This window comes from Pseudopodoces humilis, chromosome 10, assembly GCF_049639895.1.
Source record: "Pseudopodoces humilis isolate 2021_Gansu_Grassland_sample_001 chromosome 10, ASM4963989v1, whole genome shotgun sequence".
Lineage (NCBI taxonomy): Eukaryota > Metazoa > Chordata > Aves > Passeriformes > Paridae > Pseudopodoces > Pseudopodoces humilis.
Genome location: NC_142209.1, coordinates 3,193,195 through 3,213,385, shown reverse-complemented (window position 1 = coordinate 3,213,385; position 20,191 = coordinate 3,193,195). Strand labels below are relative to the sequence as shown.

At 47.4% G+C, this 20,191-nt stretch overlaps 1 protein-coding gene across 2 annotated transcripts; it reads left to right on the top strand.

Moving 5' to 3' along the window:
* The first annotated feature begins 1,492 nt into the window (after positions 1 to 1,492).
* Positions 1,493 to 15,543, top strand: TDRD5 (tudor domain containing 5). Of its 2 annotated transcripts, none has more exons than XM_088060471.1 (10): positions 1,493 to 1,539; positions 1,923 to 2,161; positions 3,131 to 3,730; positions 4,515 to 4,639; positions 7,510 to 7,715; positions 8,380 to 8,586; positions 9,583 to 9,649; positions 10,604 to 10,804; positions 11,653 to 11,812; positions 14,789 to 15,543. In XM_088060471.1, exons 1-9 carry the CDS (start codon positions 1,532 to 1,534, stop codon positions 11,806 to 11,808), a joined length of 1,809 nt encoding a protein of 602 aa, XP_087916597.1. In that variant the 5' UTR covers positions 1,493 to 1,531; the 3' UTR covers positions 11,809 to 11,812; positions 14,789 to 15,543. The 2 variants fall into 2 exon arrangements, with proteins under 2 accessions (XP_087916597.1, XP_087916596.1); XM_088060470.1 differs by having other exon boundaries at positions 1,512 to 1,539; positions 4,518 to 4,639.
* The last annotated feature ends 4,648 nt before the right edge of the window (positions 15,544 to 20,191 follow it).

Genomic DNA, 20,191 nt, shown 5'->3' with positions numbered 1-20,191 from the left:
ATTTTATTGGAGACTTGTGGTCCACCCAGAGTCAGGATATTGCAGGCAGGGAGGGCAGGAGCACCAGCTGCCTGCTTTCTGTGCTGTGCTGGGTGCCGTGTCAGCAGGTCACCAGGGAAGTGATGGATGGAAAGTGCTAAAGGCAGAGAAAAGTTGGGTGAAAATGGGGTGTAATTAATACATTTGTTCAGTGTATATTATTTGGAAGTGCTCCAGAAACCTTTCCCACTTTGTGTTTATCGCTTGGCCGACGTAGGACTGGCAAAGATGGTCTCCAGCTGCTGAAAAGGCAGGTGGTGTTTTAAGCAGCAACAGCAAAAGGCAGCTCAGGTCTGGTTTTGGATTCTAGTCGGTGTCTTGTCAAAAGCATCCCAGCATGTTTAACACCTCCAAAGCTGCAACATGCTGGCTTTGTCTGATGTTTTATTCAACCAGTGGGTCCTGACTCCACCATGGCCTGGAGATGTGTTTGGTTGCTAACTTTTGAAACAAGGAGATTTTTTGAGAGCACATGCTGATGGGTGTCCCAAAATTCACAGGTTCAGCTCCTGTTTTAGTTTGAAATTTGCTGTGTGGAAATCAGCTGTGCAGTTGGGGCAGTTCCTCAGGTATCTGTGAGCCCTTAGGAAACAGCCACTGTACCCCTCTTTAACTACACTCTGTGACCTCTGGAAAGTCAAAATCTTCTGTGGATTTTTCCTCTCAGATGGGACTGAAAGAAATACAAGACTCCTCTTAATAACCACATCGTAACATAAATATTGTTATGTTGAAGGAACTGGTCCTGTTCTCTGTGTGTGGCTCTTTCCTAATGTGCTTTTTGTGCTTTGCTCCACTTTGGATTTTCCTCTTAGATGGGTCAAAAAAAAATATAAGGCTCCTTACAATACAAGACTCCTCTTACAAAATGCAAGACTCCATGACATGGAGGTTCTGGAACACAAGTCTGATGAGAAATAGCTGAGGAAGCTCAGCAGAGACATTATCACTGTACAAGCACAGCCACGGGAGGGTGTAGCCAGGTGGGGTCGGGCTTTTCACCCAAGCAAGCAGAGATAGGACAAGGGGATATAGTGTCCACCAGTACCAGGAGAGGTTGGGGTTGGACTAGGGACAAACTTCTTCATGGTAAGGAGTGGTTAGACATTGGAACAGGCTGCCCAGGGAGGTGGGGACATCACCATCCCTGAAGGTGTTTAAGACTGGACATGGCACTTGGTGCGCTGGTCCGGCTGACACCGTGGTGTTGGGTCATGGGTTGCACTCTATCATCTCAGAGATCTTCTCCAATCGTTTTTGTTTCGGTTTTTTTTGTGTTTTTTCTTAAGAAAGCGGGGAAAGCATCTCCCTGCCGGTCCTCCCCAGCCCTGAGGCAGCGGAAGGTCTATCCCGCCTCAGCGCTGAGGGCGGCGGCGGGCGCTCCCCCTCAGCGGTGCAGCAATGGCGGGGGGGGGGGGGGGGGGGGCGGCCCCGCCTCCACGCCCGAAAAGGCGGGAAAGGCGCCGCGCAGGCGCGCGGGGAGGTCGGAGCTATGGCGCTGTGCGTGTGGGAGGGAGCACGGGGGGTGTCCCGGCATGGCGCTGAGGGGAACAAGGATGTCTGTGGGGAACAGGGAACCTGCCAGGCTGAGGGGCGAGCCCTCGCGTTGGAGGGGGTCGCAGGGGTTTCTGCGAGGAGCACTCACCTCCCGGCGGTGGGTGGGGTGTCCTCGGGCAGCAGTATGGATGCGCAGGGTGTCTGGACTGGCTGAGGTTATGGGGTGCACTAAACTCCAGGGCTGCTGGCAAGTGAATACAGGGGTTGTTGGTGAACCTACTGCCCCCGCCAGCTTTCAGCTGCTAAGTGGGAAAAAGTTAACATTCTGGGTGATGATGAGCAGTTGTGGTACAAGTTGTCATCTGCTTGCTTGTGTTTCCCTTTAGCACAGAGGCGTCGAAGCAGGCACAGCTGATGGAGGTGCTGAAGAAGGAGGTGAGGGCGATGCTGATAGCTGCCAAAGCAGGCCTGACACCAGAACAGCTGGAGGAGCAGTACATGGCCATGGTCTGCAAACCTCTCCCTCTGCGTGACCTGGGCTTCCAGTCCACCTTGGAGCTGGTGACACAAATGCCTGAAGTTGTCCGAATCTGTTCTTCTAAGAATGGCAGTTTAATCCTCAAAGGTGAGGTTTTGTTTCCAGATGGGTGGAGGCATTGTTTGCAACCTCATACTGGAGTGAAGGGATTTTCAGATGTGCAGAACTGTATGTCACGTATCTGTTAATCTGTCTTTCATATGGCTCTGGTTAATTTTTTGTCTTTGATATTTCTTCTTGTATTTTGATCTGCTTTTTAACACTTTTGTGTTCTTCCCTCCTGCAAAAGTCACCCATGCTTCTAGCTATTTTTGTACACTTTTTCACTCTGCACTTGGTTTAGAAACTGATGTAACTTTTCCTTGGGTACACTAATGGTACACTTTTCCTAATGGGTACACTAGAACTGGTCTATAAATGCAGACTACAACAGGAGCCAAAACCAGGGTGGAGCCTCGAGAGAAGCTGTGAAGGTTTTTGTACCTGACCCCATTGGAAGCTTAGCCTATATCAAAGAACCTTTTTAATTTTCTTTTTCTTTGGGGAAGAGTTGTGACAGCAAATGGCAGTTGCAAAGAGTTGACTGAGAAGGGTGAAATGGTTGGGGGCTTTTTGAATGCTACAAGTAACACAAGAAAAAGTTGTTTAGAAGCTTTGAAGAGACCTGGGTGGTTCTCCATGGAGACCTTTCTTGGGCAGGATGTGCTCTGTAGTGAGAGTTTACTGTGATTCTGCTTTCCCAGCAAAACTCTCAGCAGCTTGGTTTTTATTTGTGATCCTGCATCCAAGAATTTGACCTGCCTTCCTGCCTGGTCTGAATTTCTAGGGATGAGGGTGCAAACTGGTTGCTGACTTTTAAAAATAGTTCAGTCCAGTTTGTAAAGGATGAGGTTGTTGGAAATCAGCCATGGTTTGGTGTGATTGCTTTTGAAGGAGACAGCTGCTTCTGGAAAGGGTGTGGAGAAGAGGAAAGAAAGGAATGAAGAGGAGCTTTTCCAGTGTAGAGTTTTTAATGGTTCATTGTTCTGGTTGTCTGTTTATTTCTTTCTGTTGCAGCCATTGCTGATGACTCCACCAAAGGGATTGCCAAGCTGGTAGCCAACCAGAAAGTAAAGACACGGAAGGCATCAAAGAAAACTGCTACAAAGGCAAATGCTACTTTTCCCACCAAGAACTCTAAGAATCCACAGAGTTTCCAAACTCTGAGTGCTGGGACTCCTGTCCTGCCAGCAGCAGTGAAGGCTGAGCTGCAGGACCTGCTGAGCTCCTCACCGCTTCTGCTCGCGGACTTGGACAAGGCCTTCCTCAGACGCTTTGGCCGGGCGTTCCAGTACAGTCAGTACGGATTTTTGTCCATGTTTGAAGTCCTCAGGAGTATGTCTGATTCCATTGTCATTGAGCAGACAAAAGCAGGTTCCTTGCTCGTCCTGAGGAAGTACTTGGCAAGCAGGATAGAACAGGAGGAGGTACCTCAGGGTGAGGCTGAGGAGGAAGAGGTGCCTCAAAGTGAGGCTGAGGAGGAAGAGGTGCCTCAAAGTGAGGCTGAGGAAGAAGAAGTGCCTCAAGGTGAGGCTGAGGAGGAAGAGGTGCCTCAAGGTGAAGCTCAGGAGGAAGAGATGCCTCAAGGTGAAGCTCAGGAGGAAGAGATGCTGCAAGGTGAGGTGATGTGTTTAACAGAAAGCATGTAGTTCTTAGAAGCTCTGTGGCCAAGCAACTGCCTTTCAAGTGTCTGTTGCTGCATTTCCAGTTGCTGTAGAAGTCCTGATTCCGCTGAGGTTTAGCACAGAAGAACTGTTGAGTGCTGCAGAAGCAGCTGTCACAAGGCAGTTGCCTTGGTAGCAGAGAATTTAACGGGAAGGTTTCAACACACTGCCACTGTTTTGTGGTGTGAGGTGAAAGAAGGGCTGATTAGTCCATTCAGAGTATGGATTTGCTGAATGTGGATGTAGGACTGGAATTTCTAGTCACTCCAGGTAATAGGTGAAAGAACTAGAAGGATCTTCTCAATGTCTGCTCTGCAGGCTGGTAAAGCTTTTGCCATACACTTTTTGAGACTGAAGATTTAACACTGGCCTGACAGGCATGGCTACAGTGTTCCACAAGAGAGACAGGATGTAGATGCTCTCATCATTCCCATAAAACCTATGGGAGAGGATGGATAATCACATAGAGTTCCTGCCAAATTCACAGCTTTTCCAAGGAAAATTAATTTTAACATTATTCTAGCAATGGAATTTAACCCTTAGCTTGCTACAAGAGCAAGTGATTCTTGTTTTAACTTACTGACACAGTGAATCCTCATGATTGTGGTGAATGCTGCAAGTTTTGAGGAAAACAACACCAGTACTTTCAGACTTCCATTTGTTTATGCCTTCCCTTTCTGCTTAATATGCAGCACTGTATCAGTCCGATAATAACAGCCAAATTATTGTCTTTGCAGCAGCATCTGCAGCTAAGATGCCTCCTTTAGAACCCATCCATGAGACAGAGAGTTTCTGCCAGGCAGCACTTCCAATGGATTCGGAGCCAGTGAAAACACAAGATTTGGATGATCACTTCAAACGAGTAAGTGGCTGGACAAATGATCTGTCCATTTTTCATGTTGATTTTAAGGGGTGATACTCTTTTTACTATCTTTGTGTCTGTTGAGTTTGCATTGTTGAGGCACCACTGCTTCCAAACATTTTTGTGCCTGTTTTAGATGTCTCCGGAGGCAAACAGATTCATGGTCTCCTGGTGGATAGCTTTATGTGGCATCCAAAGTCAATCTTTTTCTGGTCTCGAGGTCTATCAGATCATTCAAGGCCAGTGTAGTGTTATCTTGCTTAAAAGAGTGGTGATACCTTTTGCTATAGTTACTTGTAACTGGACTTTAATAACTTTGTTGTGAGGCAAGTTGTGTGAAATTTCCCCTGCTGCTGTTGACAGGGCATCAGTGTCACAGAGCTGGGGAATGTTCCTCAGTGGCCTTGATTCCTGCAGTCTCAAGTCTGCTATTTTGTAGGAAATTATCATTATTTTGTTTTGTTTCACAGTGTGTTTTTTAGAAAGGGATGGAGAATAGCGGTGCGGAGACTCTGAGCTGCCAAATCTTTTTGGCAGAATTTGTTTGTCCCTCTTTTATTTTTTTGAGTATCTTTAGGCCTTCTTTTTCTCAGGAAAATCCTCTTACTTATGGTTTTTTCCTCTGCCAAGCTTGTCTTGTGGCTATACCCAGCTGTACAATTGGAGCTTAGAGGCAGGGAAAGAATCCCAAGTGTTCTTCCTGACTTTGGTGTTTTGTGTACTAATGAGCTTGGAAGCACGGAACTATGAGTTGGACTTTGTGAAGCACTTGATAAAACATACCCTCGAGAGATTTTTGGCAGCCTGTTCTAATCCTTTTGAAGAAATTTAATTTGGTGTGATGAGATCCACAGGGAATTTCCCTAGATCAAACCACAAGTCTGATTGTGTGAAGGCTATGAAATGGGGGGATATGGTCGAGGTAGCCCCAGATTTTTGTTCCTAGACATTGCTGAGGGGACCCATTTAAAGATCCTGGCAAGACGAGATTTGGAAGATGTTGTTACAACTCCTGTTTGTCATGAAACACTAAGTTTGCTGTTTTGTTTTTAAAAAGCTCTGAAGAGGATGAAAGGAGTTTAGAATGTGTTTGTTTGGGTGTGCAGTGGACATTTGTTCATCAGAATGCTGCAAGGTAGAGGGGAAAGATGCAACCTGATCCCTGCCCTGCTGCCAGGTATCCTGAAGTGTTTCCAGGGTCAGATGGGGCACAAGGGCTGAGTCCATCTGCTCAGTTCCAAGAAGGATAAAGAAGACAGAGCTGCTGCTCTCAAGAGCTTTTTCTTGCTGCTGAGACAGCAGGAAAAGTGTCACCCACAGCACTCTTGGCAGCTGCCAGTCCAGCTTGGGACAAGGAGTCAGCCACTCTTGCAAGCCACACCTCTTATAAAGCCTGGTTTTACACTCTCTTCTCTTGCTTTGTCTTTTTATGACTTCATTGCATTTTGTGAGCTTCTTTTCAAATGCACATAAGTCTTTCAAAGAAATGTCTGCTGTCACTAACAATATGTGAGCTAGCATATAAAGCCCATGTGTGCCCTTAAGAGTCTGATCTGAAGAGCTTTCTCAGAGCAAAATTATCCCTTAGAAATGCCACCATTCACCAGGATTACACAGAGGAAATTTGTGAAGGCGTTTTTAGAGCTGCTGCTCAGGCCAGAATTCCCTCAGTTGCTCTTAGACTCAAAAACGTTAACTTGCTGTTTAACTCAAATTTTTTAGTCAAAATTTCTAGCTCCAAAAAATGGAAGGGCATTAGGCTTTACTCAGTCTTCAGAAGGAGAGACCAGGGAAGTGGTCACAGCACCAAGCCTGCCAGAATTCAAGAAACATTTACTCTCAGGCATGTGGTGGGATTCCTGGGGTGGTCATTTGCAGGGTCTAGGAGCTGGACTTTGATGATCCTTGTGGGTGCCTTCTGACTCAGAATATTCTATGATTCTGTGATCTGCACCTTTACAAAGTGCTTAAGAGAGCCACTATTGCAAAACCCATTGTTTTGCAGTTGAATTTAGCCATAGAAGCAACAGGGATTGTGCTGGAATGTGAATTGCCCACGCCTTGCCTGATGTATGATGCAGTGATAACTTGTACTGTGTTCACAATGAGTAAAATTGAAGTATTTTTGACTTCTAATCATTGGAGAAGTGCTGTCTGCTGGCACAAAAGAAAGCTCTTGAGGCAGTGAAAGTAGCTGACGTTTGATTAAGGCTCCCATCCATACTACTTCAAGTGAAAGAATGTTTTCAGCAGTTAGAATAATGAAAAATTGAAAGCTGTGTGAACAGCTCACTTGTACAAATTTGTCTAAAGTGAGAAAAGAACTGAATTTGTAGATCTTGACTGGTTTTGTCTGTGGGAAGTAGCTCTAGTGTGAAAGTGGGATGCATTCATGTCTTCTGTCACTTTGGAATCATTTTCAGATAGTTTTGCTAGTTCAATCATGTACTTTTTCATGGTCATGAGTCATTAGAAATAATATATTTTCAGTAAAATCCAGCAAAGAGGTGGGTTGGGTTTGGGGTTTGATTTTGTTTTGCTTTTTTGGCAATAGTCCTTCACTACTTTTGTCTAAATATATCACCTGACTTCAATTCCTCTCCTTTATTCCTTGCAGGAATATGAGCAAGGTATTTTTGTTGCACCCCCCTTAACACTGGAGGGAAGAAAGAGAGTGTGAAAATGATTGTTTCTATCACAGGGAAGGTTTTCATCTGAGTTTGTCCAACTTGTTGGGATCCTCTGATATTCAATCATTCACAAGTCCCCAGGAAAGCAGAACTATTTCTTAAATTAATGGAAAGGCCAATTGTGTGTGTTCAGTGCATGATGAGATATCTGAGTGCCACCTCCTGCTTATCCCCTTGTAGCATCAAGGTTTTGAGCAGTCTCCACCGAGTCCAAAGATCCCTCCAGATGCTGTTCAGGACAGAAGCCTTTGCAGTTTGCCACCTCTGAAGAGAAAGTGCTTGGTGGGAGTCATTGTGGAATTCATCGTCTCTCCTAGCCAGTTCTACATCCACGTCTGCAGCAGGGAAGCATCCTATAAACTGCAAGATCTGATGTTTGAGATGAGGTGGGAGCATGATATGGCAGCACAGTGGGTGTTTGTGCTGAGGGAACCGGGCACCCAGCTTTTGGTGATAGTCACTGCTGGCTTCAGCACCAGAGATGCTGGTGCTGTCCTGAAACACTACTTAAAATGTTTATCCATTCCTTTTAACTAACAAGCATTAAGTGTGGTCACCAGCAGTTCCTGTGGTTTGTCTGTGTCCTAGCAGTTCTGAACTTTGTAGGCCTTGGAAGGGTTATGGAAAGGAGCTTGAAGGGTTCCTTTGTCTTGACTGTGCAGCTGTTGCTAATGTGCTCAGTTAAAACTTTTACTTCCACCTCCAACACTGCACCTGGGCCAGTACTCCAGAACCTGGTTCATGAGAAATGCTGATGGGTCAAGGTAATGGTAAAAAAGTAATTATTAGGATGACTCTGTTTAGCCTCAGATTAATCCCCATTAATTATCTTTTTGTCAGAACCCAAGAGTATCATTCAGATGTTAAAAGTTTGGGGTTGCAATTTGATTCCCAAGTGTGGCAGGAAAGAGATATATAGGGTCTATTAAAACAGCTCTTGAAAATTCATGTCATGGGGGACTTTGCAAAGTCTTTTGATGCCCCATATATTTCTTCTTGTTCATCTCCTGAATCCTTTTAAGCCTGGTTTCTCACTTTAATCTTTTACAGACACGTTTACTCACATAAAGTTGCTTCTGATAAATACATCATGCCTGAGTCTGCAGTGCGGCCTGGGCAGCTCTGCTGTGTCATGGTCTCTAAGTGGTGGTACCGTGTGATCATCCACCGTGTGATCAATGACCAGGAGGTAGAGGTGTTCTATGCAGACTATGGACACCTCCAAATTGTCCAGAAGTCCTGGCTGAGATTCCTCAAGTAAGTGAATTACACATGGGGTGGCAGAATTGCAGAACAGCTGAGGTTGGATTAGGCTTCTGGAGGTCATCCTGTCCAAGCTCCCTACTGAAGCAGGGCTGTCCAGAACAGGCTGCCTAGGACCATGCTGAGATGGTTTTTGAATGTTTCCAAGGATGAAGATTCCATTACCTCTTTGGGCAACCCATTCCAGTGCTTGGTCACTCTCCTGGTGAAAATTACACTTTCCAGCTGGCCCACACTGTGCTGATGCATAGTGTTATTCTTCCCCAAGTGTGGGACTTCGCTGAACTTTGTGAGGTTCCTGTCTGCCCATTTCTCTATCCTGTCAAGATCTGTCTGGATGGTAACCTGACCCTCTAGGGCATCAGCCATTCCTGCCAGTTTTGTGCCATCAGCAGACTGAGGGTAGACTCTCCCCCATCACCCAGGTCGAGAATGAAGACATTGAGCAATACTGGACCCAGCACTGGCCCCTGGGGTACACTGCTAAATCCTTTCCTGTGTCTGCCTTCACTCTTCAGTCTGTCCTCTTGCTGCTGTCACCTCGGGGCAAGATCCCTAATGCTCCTTCCTGGATTGCATGAATGGATATACACATTCTCCTGAAGGCACATTCCCCAAGTGGGACTTGTTTGCAATGTCAGAGGTACTTTTTCTCTGCAGTTCAACACATTTTCCGTATTGATGTCTTCCCCCTTGTTTGCCTCTCCTTGTGCCTGTCTGTCGGCATTCTTTGGTTCAAAAGTCATGGTTCTTTGTCTGTAACTTTGTCTCCACAAGGGGTTTTGATGGGAAAGTGCTTGGACTACATAAGGGACCACTTGTTATTGCTGTTTTGCTGTGCCCATTCTGTGGTTATGGAGTGTTTTCTGAAGCTGCTGTTGTATGCTTCTGCATTTCTAAACAGGTAGTAAAACCCAGAAGAGGAAGAAGTTCTGTTCTTCTGCTGATTTATCCCTGTTTTTGCTGTAATGGTTTTGCTTTGTATTTTAGGTGGCACTACTTGAAGCTCCCTGCTCAGGCCATCCCATGTTCCTTGGCATGGGTAAAACCTGTGGAGGTACGTGTCCATGTGCAGTTTTGTTTATTGACATATGTGGAGGAGTTATCAAGTAGAGGTTGTGTTTTTCTCCTGCCAAGAGCAGACATTTGGATGAAGTCAGGCCCTGTTGATATTTACAGCATAATTACTGTTCAGCAGTGTGCTGGGTGAGTATCTGCTCTACAATCAATCACCCTTTCACTGCTTTCCTTGCCATCAGAGCATTCTTGCTTACATTCTTTCAGAAACAGATGGCTACTGTTAAGCAACACAGCAGTTGTTGCTCTCTGCTCTCTGCCAGTAGTTCCCCAATGTCCTTCTGAAGCCTTGGTAGCTCCAACCCTCTGTTTCAAAATGTATTCTGTAACAGAGCTTTAAGTGAGGTGGTTTGGTGCAGTTAGCACAGCCAGAGTTATAGAGGCCATAAGAAAGTTTCTCTGTGATAGGAAACCTCTTGGTCAAGAAGCCTGAGAAGTACAGTCTCTGAAGGAAAGCATGTGAGCAGAGTTGCTGCCTGTGTGTTTTTAAAGATGTTGCTTTTAAAAAGTTATTTCCCCTGGGCTTTGAGGGTTGATCAGAGTGGTGAGGCTTAGCAGCATCTTAATAACTTTTGATACTTTTCATGTTTGTAAAGTCTTGTGATTTCAGGCATTAAAAAAGAAAACCCAACAAACAAAACCAACAAACAACTGTATTTTAGGCAATTGGGATAAAATTACTTGTGAATGCCATGGAACTATGTTTGGAAATAGGTATTTAGGGTGAAAAGGCATTGCCAGTGTAGTGAGAATTGCAGGCTTTGGGGTTGTTTGGTTTAGCTTCATGCTGGGAAGCTTGTCTACCTGACTTTCCTGTATTTGTCACTAGGCCGGCCTAGCTCAGTTGGCTTTTGACAAGTGCCCACCACAAGGAAAAATCTCAGATGGTGGATATTGGTCTGTTTATGGTAACTTCACATTGTTTCCTCTTCAGGGCACGTGGTCCAGTGCAGCAATTCTCCTGTTTAAGCATCTCTGTCGCTTCAAGGAACTTGTGGGCATCGTGGATGAATACGTGGATGGTGTTCTGTACCTCTTCCTGTGTGACACATCCACCAAGGAGGATGTCTACTTCCACTCTGTCTTGAGGGATATGGGATATGCTGATGTCTGTGGAGAGAACATCCCTTCCCAGGTCAGGAGAGAAGCTTGTGCTTCTGAAAGGAAGGGGAAGGGAAGGATCCCTGTTTGTGTGTCTGTAATGGGAAGATTCTTACTTTGGAATGGTTTTGTGAAGAGCAAAACTGGTATTCCCTGTTTTCCTGTAGCTTTTAATTTTGTGACTGCATCCCAGAGTGTCTAACTCTGTGGGGAGAGCTTGCTTTTTGGTTAAGGTGGAATCTGATGGTTCAGCAGAGATGTTCTGTTTAGTAGAACAAACTGTTTTCAGCCTGTCTTCTAGCAGTGGATTAAAAGTTGATATATAAATGGTTTTGGTTTACAAACTCTCACACCTCACCAGTGAAATGTACAGTGCTGGAAGGCATAACCATGGTAATTGCCTATTTTCACACCAGTTGCAAGCCACGCCATTTGTGTTTTAGGCTTACCTGTGGCATTGTTTGCATGTCTCAGCTCAGTTCCAGTAAGAGCTGTGTGGGATATGAAAACCCTTGGAAAGGTACTGCTACGATTTTATATTCCAGCAGAAAGCTGAGTTTTACAGCCTGGAGTGCTCCTATCTGTTGTTTTATTCAGCAGATGCAGCATGCATGTTCTGGCTGGATTAGTGATGGTATTTTTGCATGTGTAGGCCAAATTTTTGGGGAGAGAGGCATTACTGAGAAATTTTGCTGCTGGCAAAAGAGGAGTTGGTTTTCTTAATAAGGCCATTTTTGCAAGAATTTGGAGCTAACTCTTGGGTGTTGTGCACCTTCATCCATTTGCTGACCTGTTAGAGATTTGATGAATCCTTTTTATTCTTTGTGGTAATTATAACATAGAGGTTTTTTCCTGTTCTGGCATGGTTTTTATTTGCTCTAGGAATTTGAGGAACTGAATCCTTCAGCCTTGTATGTTCAGCCCAGTGGAAAGCAGGAGAATGCTGGAATGGTGGAGCCAGACCTTCACTTGCAGCAGGAATCTCAAGATGCAGACAGTGAAACAGCAACCTCGAAGCTGGATGGGGCTGAGCTGTGACCAGGTGAGAGTTTGGCACAGCTGCCATTCCATGAAGTCAGCTCCAGGGCTCAGCAGATGTGTCCTGTTTTAGTCCCGTGGAGTTGGTTTTCTGCTTTCATAAAAAGCAAGCAGAAATATGAAAACTATTATTTCTGTGGACCATAAATACCTTTCTAGCTGCCTGTCCTCTGATCCCTTTGCAGACTTGAGGGAGTCTGTGTGCTCTCTCTAACCTCCCATATGTGCACCATAATTTTTTCAGTTTGAGAGTGGACTCTGAGAACTCAGAGCAGTGCCAGGTTCTTGTGATCAGTTTGACTTAGCACTTCCATGGCTTTGCACCCCGGGAGCCAGGAAGTGTGTGTTTTCCTCTTAGATCTCTGAGGTTTGGCAAAGGATGTGTAATAATTCAGGGTGGTAGTCTGTAAATGCAGGAAGAGACCACAAGTACTAGTGGAGAATATTTGCCACAAAGGGTCTTTCTCATCCTAAACCGACCTGAAAGGAAGTGATTTGCAGTGCTGGTTGTTGCTGGGGATGAGGTTCTGTACAACTACAGGTGTGTGAAAAGAAAGGGTAAATGTAAGGCATACATGTGTGCTGTACACCTTGGGTTTCAGAGCATGTTCAAAGAGAAGCCCTTGGCTATTGAGCAGTTGGATTAACTGCTGAAGAGAGAGGTAAAGTAAACCCCAGGAGCTGAGTGCAGTCTAGGGCAGTACCACTAGAAACACCAGGAGCACCTGTCTGCAGGTGATTCTTTCCCCTTTTCTGTGTTATTTAAATTGTAGTATTTTCATGAGACATTTTTTTACTACAGGGACCAAAACACCTTTCAAGCCAGTGTCAGCTGTTGAAGTGTTCAGCAGTGGCCCTGCTCTGGGGCTGCTCTTGACACTGCTCTGAAAGAAGAGCAAAAGCAAGTTTAAATGCTAGTAACTTGTAAAGCAGTCATTTTCTCTAACCAGCCTAGGTTTCTGTGCTAGAGAAACTGTGTAAGCTGTGTCTTGGAAATTAATGTCCTTGCTCTGTCAATTTATCAAATAACCTGAAAGACACAAACCATCATCTTATTGTATTTGGAAGAAGGTAATATGGGGAGGACTGCAAATCTGAGTTTGTGTTTCAAATGCAGGAATCTGGAGAGTTCCTTACCTAGCTGACTAAAGCAAGATTCATAAATGTCAGACATAGGTGGTGATGTGAAGACTAGAGGAATGTAAATGCATCCTGTCCCTCAGTAAGAATGGCGTGGGTGGCAAGAAGAGACAAAAATCATCTTGTAACCTTGTCCTAGCACTCATATTTTTTCCTGCATGTTAAGCAAAAGTTTTCAGTCGGCTGCTGGTATCCAGCTGAGTAGTTGGCTAATTGGGCTCTAGTGATGCCTGTCTTGGCATCCTGTCAGCTCTGAATTCCTGCTGCCCAGCCATCCTTGCTACTGCAGGAGTGCCTCACAGTCCCCTCGTGCCCTGACAACAGAAGCAGCCTAGAGAGCAAGTACCCAGTTTTTGAACAGCTGTGGTTGAATTGCTGCTTGTCTGTCATTTCACTAGTTTTCTTCTCCATACTGAGTTAAAAAATACAAACATCAGCTCTTGTCTGTGGCTGAGACGTGAGCGAACATCCCTGAAATGTAAATTTAATTTGAATTCTTAAGCAAAAATGCAGAGGGGCTTCCTCTGACTCAGCTCCTGCCTCCTTGCAGAAACTCCCTCTGTCATTGCCATCACTGGCTCTGCGTGGGGCTGCTGAGAGATGAGACAGCTGTTAATTCTCTGATGAGAAGAGGATGCCTTGAGTCTTGTAATAATCTATGGCTCTTTCCAGCTTGCTGTGGATGAAAAGCTGCCCTTTGGACAAGGGGACTGGGGTATTATTGTTGTGTAGTCTTGTTCTGGTTTTTAATTATCCATTTGCTGACCTTCCGCTTCTTTGTAAATTTTGAGATAATTAAGCAGCTAATGAGCTGAGTGTGCACTAATTGCACCCTCTCGATTTTTTTACATACATTTGTAGGCACCTCATTCTCTTGGAGAGTCCTCAATGCCTGCTCTCTTTGTAAAGGTCTTCCACTGACTTGATTCCTCCTTTATTTACTCCAGGCAACCAGCAGAAATGAGGCAAGATGACCCAGATCAGATAGAAAGTTATTCCAGCAGGGCCCAACTTTATGAAGCTGTACATCCCACTGTTGGACTCAGGGCAGCACCATTCATGCTGGGTCCCCTTGACAGTATGAACAGATTCATCAGTTAAAATTGACTGACAGAAAGTTAAGCACTGTGCTGTGAGTTTTGCAGCTCCTCTTGGGTATCCTAAGGCTGGTGCTGCTGGAACAGACGGAAGTGTTGGTGTTTCTGTGGGCTGGAGATGACACAGTAATAAAGAGCTGGATGCAATGTATCATGGTGACCTTTGTCTAGCAAAATGGATTTATAATTGTTTAATGGGAACAAATTAATTGAGGGTTAGTTCTCTCATTGTTGGGTTTTGTTCTCTTTTCTAGACTGCAGGAGTATTTGTTTCTCCACTCCAGTGTTCATTTCATACTGCGTTTCCCAGTCTCTCAACTATAAGGAACTAAAGTATTTTGTAAACCCTATGAGTTCCCTGTGTGGGTGTTTGCCTTCCATCTTCCAAATGATGGAAGAATTTACAACACCCATACAAGAGCTGCTTGATTTACAAGGTGGATGAAGTGACTTGCCAAAGGCAATGGCTGTTTATGCCTTGGAACTTTCTCTCTAGAGTTCCCTAGACAAAAACTACTGAATTCACATCTGATTTCCCAGCTCTGGGGAAGTGGAGATGCAGCAGCAGGAGGAGAGGGGTCCTTGCATTATATCATGTCAGACTCATCAAATAGGTGTGCACTAGCCAGTTTTCTTTCCATGACCTGGTGAGGTCCAGGCAAAAGGGATTTCGGTCTAAACTGAAGCTCTTGGATTTGCCTGTTTAGATTTGATCTTTCTTTTCTGTGCTCCTCTTTATGCAGATGAAGAAAACATGAAGACCAAGACCTTCCCAGGAGTCTCATGGTTGGCCTCTGCGGTGCTCTGGGCTCTGTGACCAAGGGCCACCTCAGGAACTGTGTGTCCCTCCTGCCCTGCCCTCTGCAGTGTTGGCAGCTGCATGATTGGCCACTTCTCATGCCTATTTCCAGTGGCAGCCCAGCCTGAGAAGGAAGGTGTGGTAAGAGGGGAGAAGCTGGAGCTGCTGCCAGGGAAGGCTGTCTGGAGCAGCACAGGCTCTTTGTCTGACTTATTTTATGATCTCTCTGTATGTTTTGTTTTGGTTTTTTTTTTGTTCAGAAACATTTCATCCCTTGGGAAAACCTGGAGTGTGATGTCTCAGGTGTGCCCAGCATGTGTGACAAATGTTAGTTTTACTTTCAGGAAAGTAGTTTGGTTTTGTTGTACCGGTGGTGTACTGAGTTACTGCTCTTTAATATAATGGTTCAGGAGAACATCCAAGTGTCATATTGTGTTACGTATCCTTTAAGTTTAGGAGAGGGAAACTGGCTGCCCATCTCTCCCTGCTTCAGTGCATGAGCTGTTTTGACATTTTGTGGGGATGTGGTTTTGGTTTTCAACACAGTGGCTGCTCTTCACATTCCTTGCTCTGAGGAGAGACGAAGAAACCTCCTTCCTCAAGAAGAAGATGCTGTGATTTGTTCAGCGTCGTGTGTACAAAGTGTCAGGAATCTCATCTTAAAGATATGGAATAAAATTTGTAAGGAATTTGGTGAGAGAGAGCCTGAAGCTTGACCGTGTTTGTGTCGCTCCTTGCCTGTGGCAGGTGATCCTGATGGGTGTTACTGCAGAGAAAAGCTGTGAAAACAGAAGTGCCCTGGTTAGGAATGCTGGCACCCAGCTGCTTTTCTGGTACCTGGAGTGTTCCTCACATCTTCAGGGGCTTCAAGGGACATTCTGTGCCCACATGCAACCATGCCAGAGATCTCTTCCTCTGCAAAACACCAAGAAAAGCTGAATTATACTAGCAGTAATACTGGGATGGGTAAAAGCCCAGCATAAGACATTTGTGGATTTGACTAGTTGATCTTTAAAGCTCTCTTCTAACCCAAACCATTGTATTATTCTTTTACTTTTTTTTTTTTATTATTATTATTTCAGTATTTAAGGATGGTTTGGGATGTGAAACAGCTAAAAACTAAAAATCTGTGGCTGGTTAAGAAAGCAGCTGCTGGAGAAGCTAATGAAGGAGATGGAAGGAGGATGCTGAGGAGTGGGGGCTTTCCAACCCTGTGGGGAGGTTCAGAGGGTTCCTGACTTCTCTGGTGCTTGGGTTGGGGCACTCACTGCACGTTTTTGTCCATCCATCGCTGTTAAGGAGCTGAGCTTGCTCAGAGCTCACCCTCTGCTGCAGAACCCCCTTTTGGTTTCAGGGAGGTGACAGCTGGGGCCAGGGTGGGGTGTCCTGAGAAGACCCCCAGATCCTCTTTTACCTCTCCCTGGGCTGCAGCAGGGGCCTGAACGTGGAGGAGCTGTCAGCGTGTCCCTGCTGCTGCTGGGTCACTGCTAGGTGGCAGCCGAGGCCAGTGCTCAGCAGCTCAGCTCCCTGCAGCCTCAAACTGCTCTTCTTTGGGGGCCTGGGAGGGCGAGGGAGGTGAGGAGCTGAAGAACATCCTGCTCAGTGGGCAGTCCCCGAGCCCAGCAGGAGCTGCCTCTGCCCTGCTCCCTGCCTGCGGTGCAGCAGGCCCCCAGGCTGCCTGGGCATGTAACTGGGACCTTTGGGGATGGGTCCCATTGCTCTTTCAGGAAATTGGGAATGGGGAGATGCTATGGGGTCTGGAAGGTGCTGTGTGGATAGTGGCAGCTTACATGTGTGCAGAAAGGTAGCAGCAAATTTGTGGGAGAGAGCCAGCAAATGTTAAACAGTATCCCTGTGATTTGGGGATTCCCAGACCTTCCAGTTTGGGTATGGAGGGAGCATATTCCAGGCACATCACTCTTTTTGCACTCTGGGTACCTGTTGAAGGTGGGCTACACAGCCTTGCTGCTATTCCATGTACCTTTCCTCATGCTGAACTGATGAGGATTTCCTTTTCCTTTGAGATTTTGCCATTCACATGTTGTCTGCAAGTGCTTGGTTAGTTCTTCATGCACTTTCAATCAAGATAAAAGGTGAAGAACTGAACCTCAACTCTGAGCTTGGACCCCCCAAGGCATCTGAGGGACAGAAAACCCACCTGGAGCTTCTCCCCTGCTCCAGGGTGATCTGAGCTGCTCTTCCCAGCTCTGTGAAGGTATCTCCCTTCCCAGAGCAGTTCAGCTCACATTCCTCATGCCCAGCAGGTCCCTGTTTGTACATTTGTTGCCTAAGGCAGTGGAAAAAATGAAAGATGCCTCAGGGACTGAAAAGTGATGCTGTATTCGTGTCCTTGCTCTTGGACCAGTGCCAGGTGATGGGGAAAGAGGGATGGCTGTGCCAGGCACTGGGATAAACCTTCTTGTTGATTTTGGGGGAACCCAGACCCACAGAGGTGTCTGACAGAAGGAGGAGGGTGCTCTGCTCTGCAACAACCCTGTCCCTGCAGATGTTATGTCCCTGCTGGAGGGATCTGGAGTCATCCCTCTCCTCCTCCTGGTGGAGCATCTCCATGGGGCACTGGGTATCCCAGTGTGGATGCCCCTCATGCCAGGGTGTGCATGTAAAGGGGTCCTGCTCCTACAAAGGAGCTTGATGTGGAGCTGGTTTCCCCTCCTTTGCCCCTGGTTTCCCCCTTCCCCACAGCTGTGGGGCAACTGTGCTGCCAGCAGAGGTGATCGACTCAGCATCCCTGGGGAGAGGACCAAAATGTTTAGAGGAAATTAAAAATTGAAAGGCAACGTAGCTCTGCAGCTCTCCCTAAAAGCTGGGGTTAAGCAAAACACGAGCAAGGTGTGTGCTCCAGGGATTTGCTAATGGACTCGGGGACGGGAGGGGTCTGGGGTCAGCCCTGGCAGGTGGATGGAGCTGGGGCAAGTGGCTCTTCCCCTGCTGGGCTGGTGGGAAGCAGGTGCTGGAAACGTGGTGTCCCTGTGGCTGGGGCCGTGCCCATGAGAGCAGAACCACACCTGGACCACCTAAAGAAGGAGCCAGGTACCCCTGGCATGTGGGTGGGTTTGGGAAGGGTGAGGATCAGTGCTCCGGGCAGGGATTTTGTTTTGGGGGGTGTGTTTATGGAAGAGTTTCTCCTGGCTGCCTGGCCTCAGTGGTAATCGGGTACTTTGAGTTTTAAACGGGATGTCAGGAAGGATTTGGCTGGCGAGGAGGATGGGAAGTGACAGCTCGCTTTGGATGAGCAAAGTGCTGCAGAGGTGGCCGAACTCCCTCCCTCCCTCCCTCCCTCCCTCCCTGGACACGGGCGCTCCTGGGCTGGCCCCTCGGTGGTCGCTGTGCCTGTGCCATCTCAGCGAGGGAGGCATTTTCCAGACAGAATCCTCAGCCCATCCCTCCCACCCCCTCTGCACTTTCGAGTCAAGCCATGCTTTGCAACATGGGGTTCAGCCAAGAAAATAATTTCGGCTTGAAAACCAAAATTGACTGCTTCTGACCCTAAAAACATTTGTGTTTTTATTTTTAGATGGTTTTTTTTTTTTTTTTGAGATGGAAATTTAATCTTTTCCTTGTTTGAGGAGGATAAAAGTGCATTCAACCCTGCATCAGATTGTTTCACTTGACCCACAAGTAAATGCTTTTCTTTCCTCTGACCTGGAAGGCTTTCTTTTTCTTTCCATTTGGCAAGAAAAAGGGAAAAGCCAAATCTTGGTACAGGTCACTGCAAAATAAGGTCTGGAGCTGGAGCTTTTCAGCCTGAGCGCTGCGCCAAGACCCATCAGCTCTTCCCGCCGGTCCCTGGAGTGGCTCCCTTCTTCTTGCAGTAAAAAGCCCTGGTTTTGCCTTGCATTTTGCTGGGAGAAAATGCCTGCCAGGCAGGAGAGCAGCCTCTGGCTGCTGAGTTTCAGATGAGCAGAGATGGGGACAGTGCTTGTGCCTGGCTGGCCTTTTGAAGGACATCCCTGAGATGGCTCATGTGAGCTGGCCACCACTGCATCGCTGCAAAGGCCCGTTTGACTTCGGGGGGAAATGCCAAGGAATTCCTGCAGGCAGGAAGGAATGTGAAGGAAACATGGGGCAGCAATTCTGCTGGAGCATCCCTCAGGTGGGAAATGGGTCAGTGCTGCTTTTTGGTTGAACCAGGGGTGTGCTCTGGGGCTTGGTGCTGACTGCAAGGATCTATGTGCACCCTGTCCCACAGGAACAGGGGCTGTGGATGTCCTCCTGAGCACCCCTTGCATCCAGGTGAGTTCTCCCATCTCTCTCCATCTTTTACCTAGCTACTCAGGTGTCATTTCCAGTGTCAGTGGCACCACTCCAGGCACAGCATTCAAAGCAGAGGGAGAAAGGAAGGAGCTCCTTGTGGATGCTGTGGAATGCTTTGACCTTGCAGGCAGCAAGAAGTGGGGCGTGGGCTGTTCTGCATCCAAAGTTTAGGACCAGTTGGAATTGGGACTGCTGCAGGAGGAAAAGATTGGCTCCTTCCTATGATGAGTTGGCAGGGCAAGTGAAGAGGGCTTGGGATGGGCGAGGCTCCCCCTGGCCCCTGCTGCCCTCACCTTTTGTGAGTGGGTTCCTCATCCCCTCCCTGCTGCCAGGAGGTTTCTTTTCTGATCCAGCTCTTCCAGGGCACAAGCTGATTGCAGCGGGGTTGCGATCTCACTTGTGCTTTTAATCCCACTGCTGTCAAGCTCCATTAGGAGGTTTGGCATCATCTCACTACCTCTGGAGCCGGGCCGCCGTTTGCCCAGCCTGAAATGAGGACAAGTCTGGGCTACGCTGGAGCGAGCAGGGGCCGGGGAGGCAGAGATGTTTTAGGGGCCCTGGCTGCCCTCACTGCTCTCCCCAGCACTTCCAGACATAGCGAGGGGCTGCAAGAAGCGTGAGACCAGCTCTTCCTGGTGGCCTGGCCACTTTGGGAGCAGGATGGAGAGGAGCTGGGATGGCGGTGAGAGCCGCTCCCCAGGCACTGAAGGCGCTCGGAAACCTTTGGGCGCTGCAGCCTCAGCCCACGCTCTGCTCCAGCTGCATTTGGGTGACCCGGGGCCGACCTCCCCCCGCTGCCGCCGCACACGTGTGGCCGCGGCCGGGCTGCGTGCGGAGCCGGGCATCCCTCCCCTGCTGCCGCATGCGGCTCCTCCGCGGGAGCCAGCGCAGGGGGCTGCGGGAAGGGGAGCTAATGGGCCAGAAACTGGGGCTGAGCGTCCTTCCCAGCCTCACAAATTGGGCTGTGCGGCTCGGCAGTGCGAGGGGAAGGCGCTGTGGCTCATCCCTGTGCTGGACACCGATGGCCCAGGAGTAGCTCCCTGGATTTCCAGGCCCGTATGCTGCAGGGGGG

Bases quoted from the DNA above. Each gene is read 5' to 3' on its own strand.
- TDRD5 (XM_088060471.1), top strand. The intron at 4,640-7,509 runs GTAAGTGGCTGG...ATCCCCTTGTAG, and splicing joins TGGATGATCACTTCAAACGA to CATCAAGGTTTTGAGCAGTC. The intron at 7,716-8,379 runs GTGGGAGCATGA...AATCTTTTACAG, and splicing joins GATCTGATGTTTGAGATGAG to ACACGTTTACTCACATAAAG.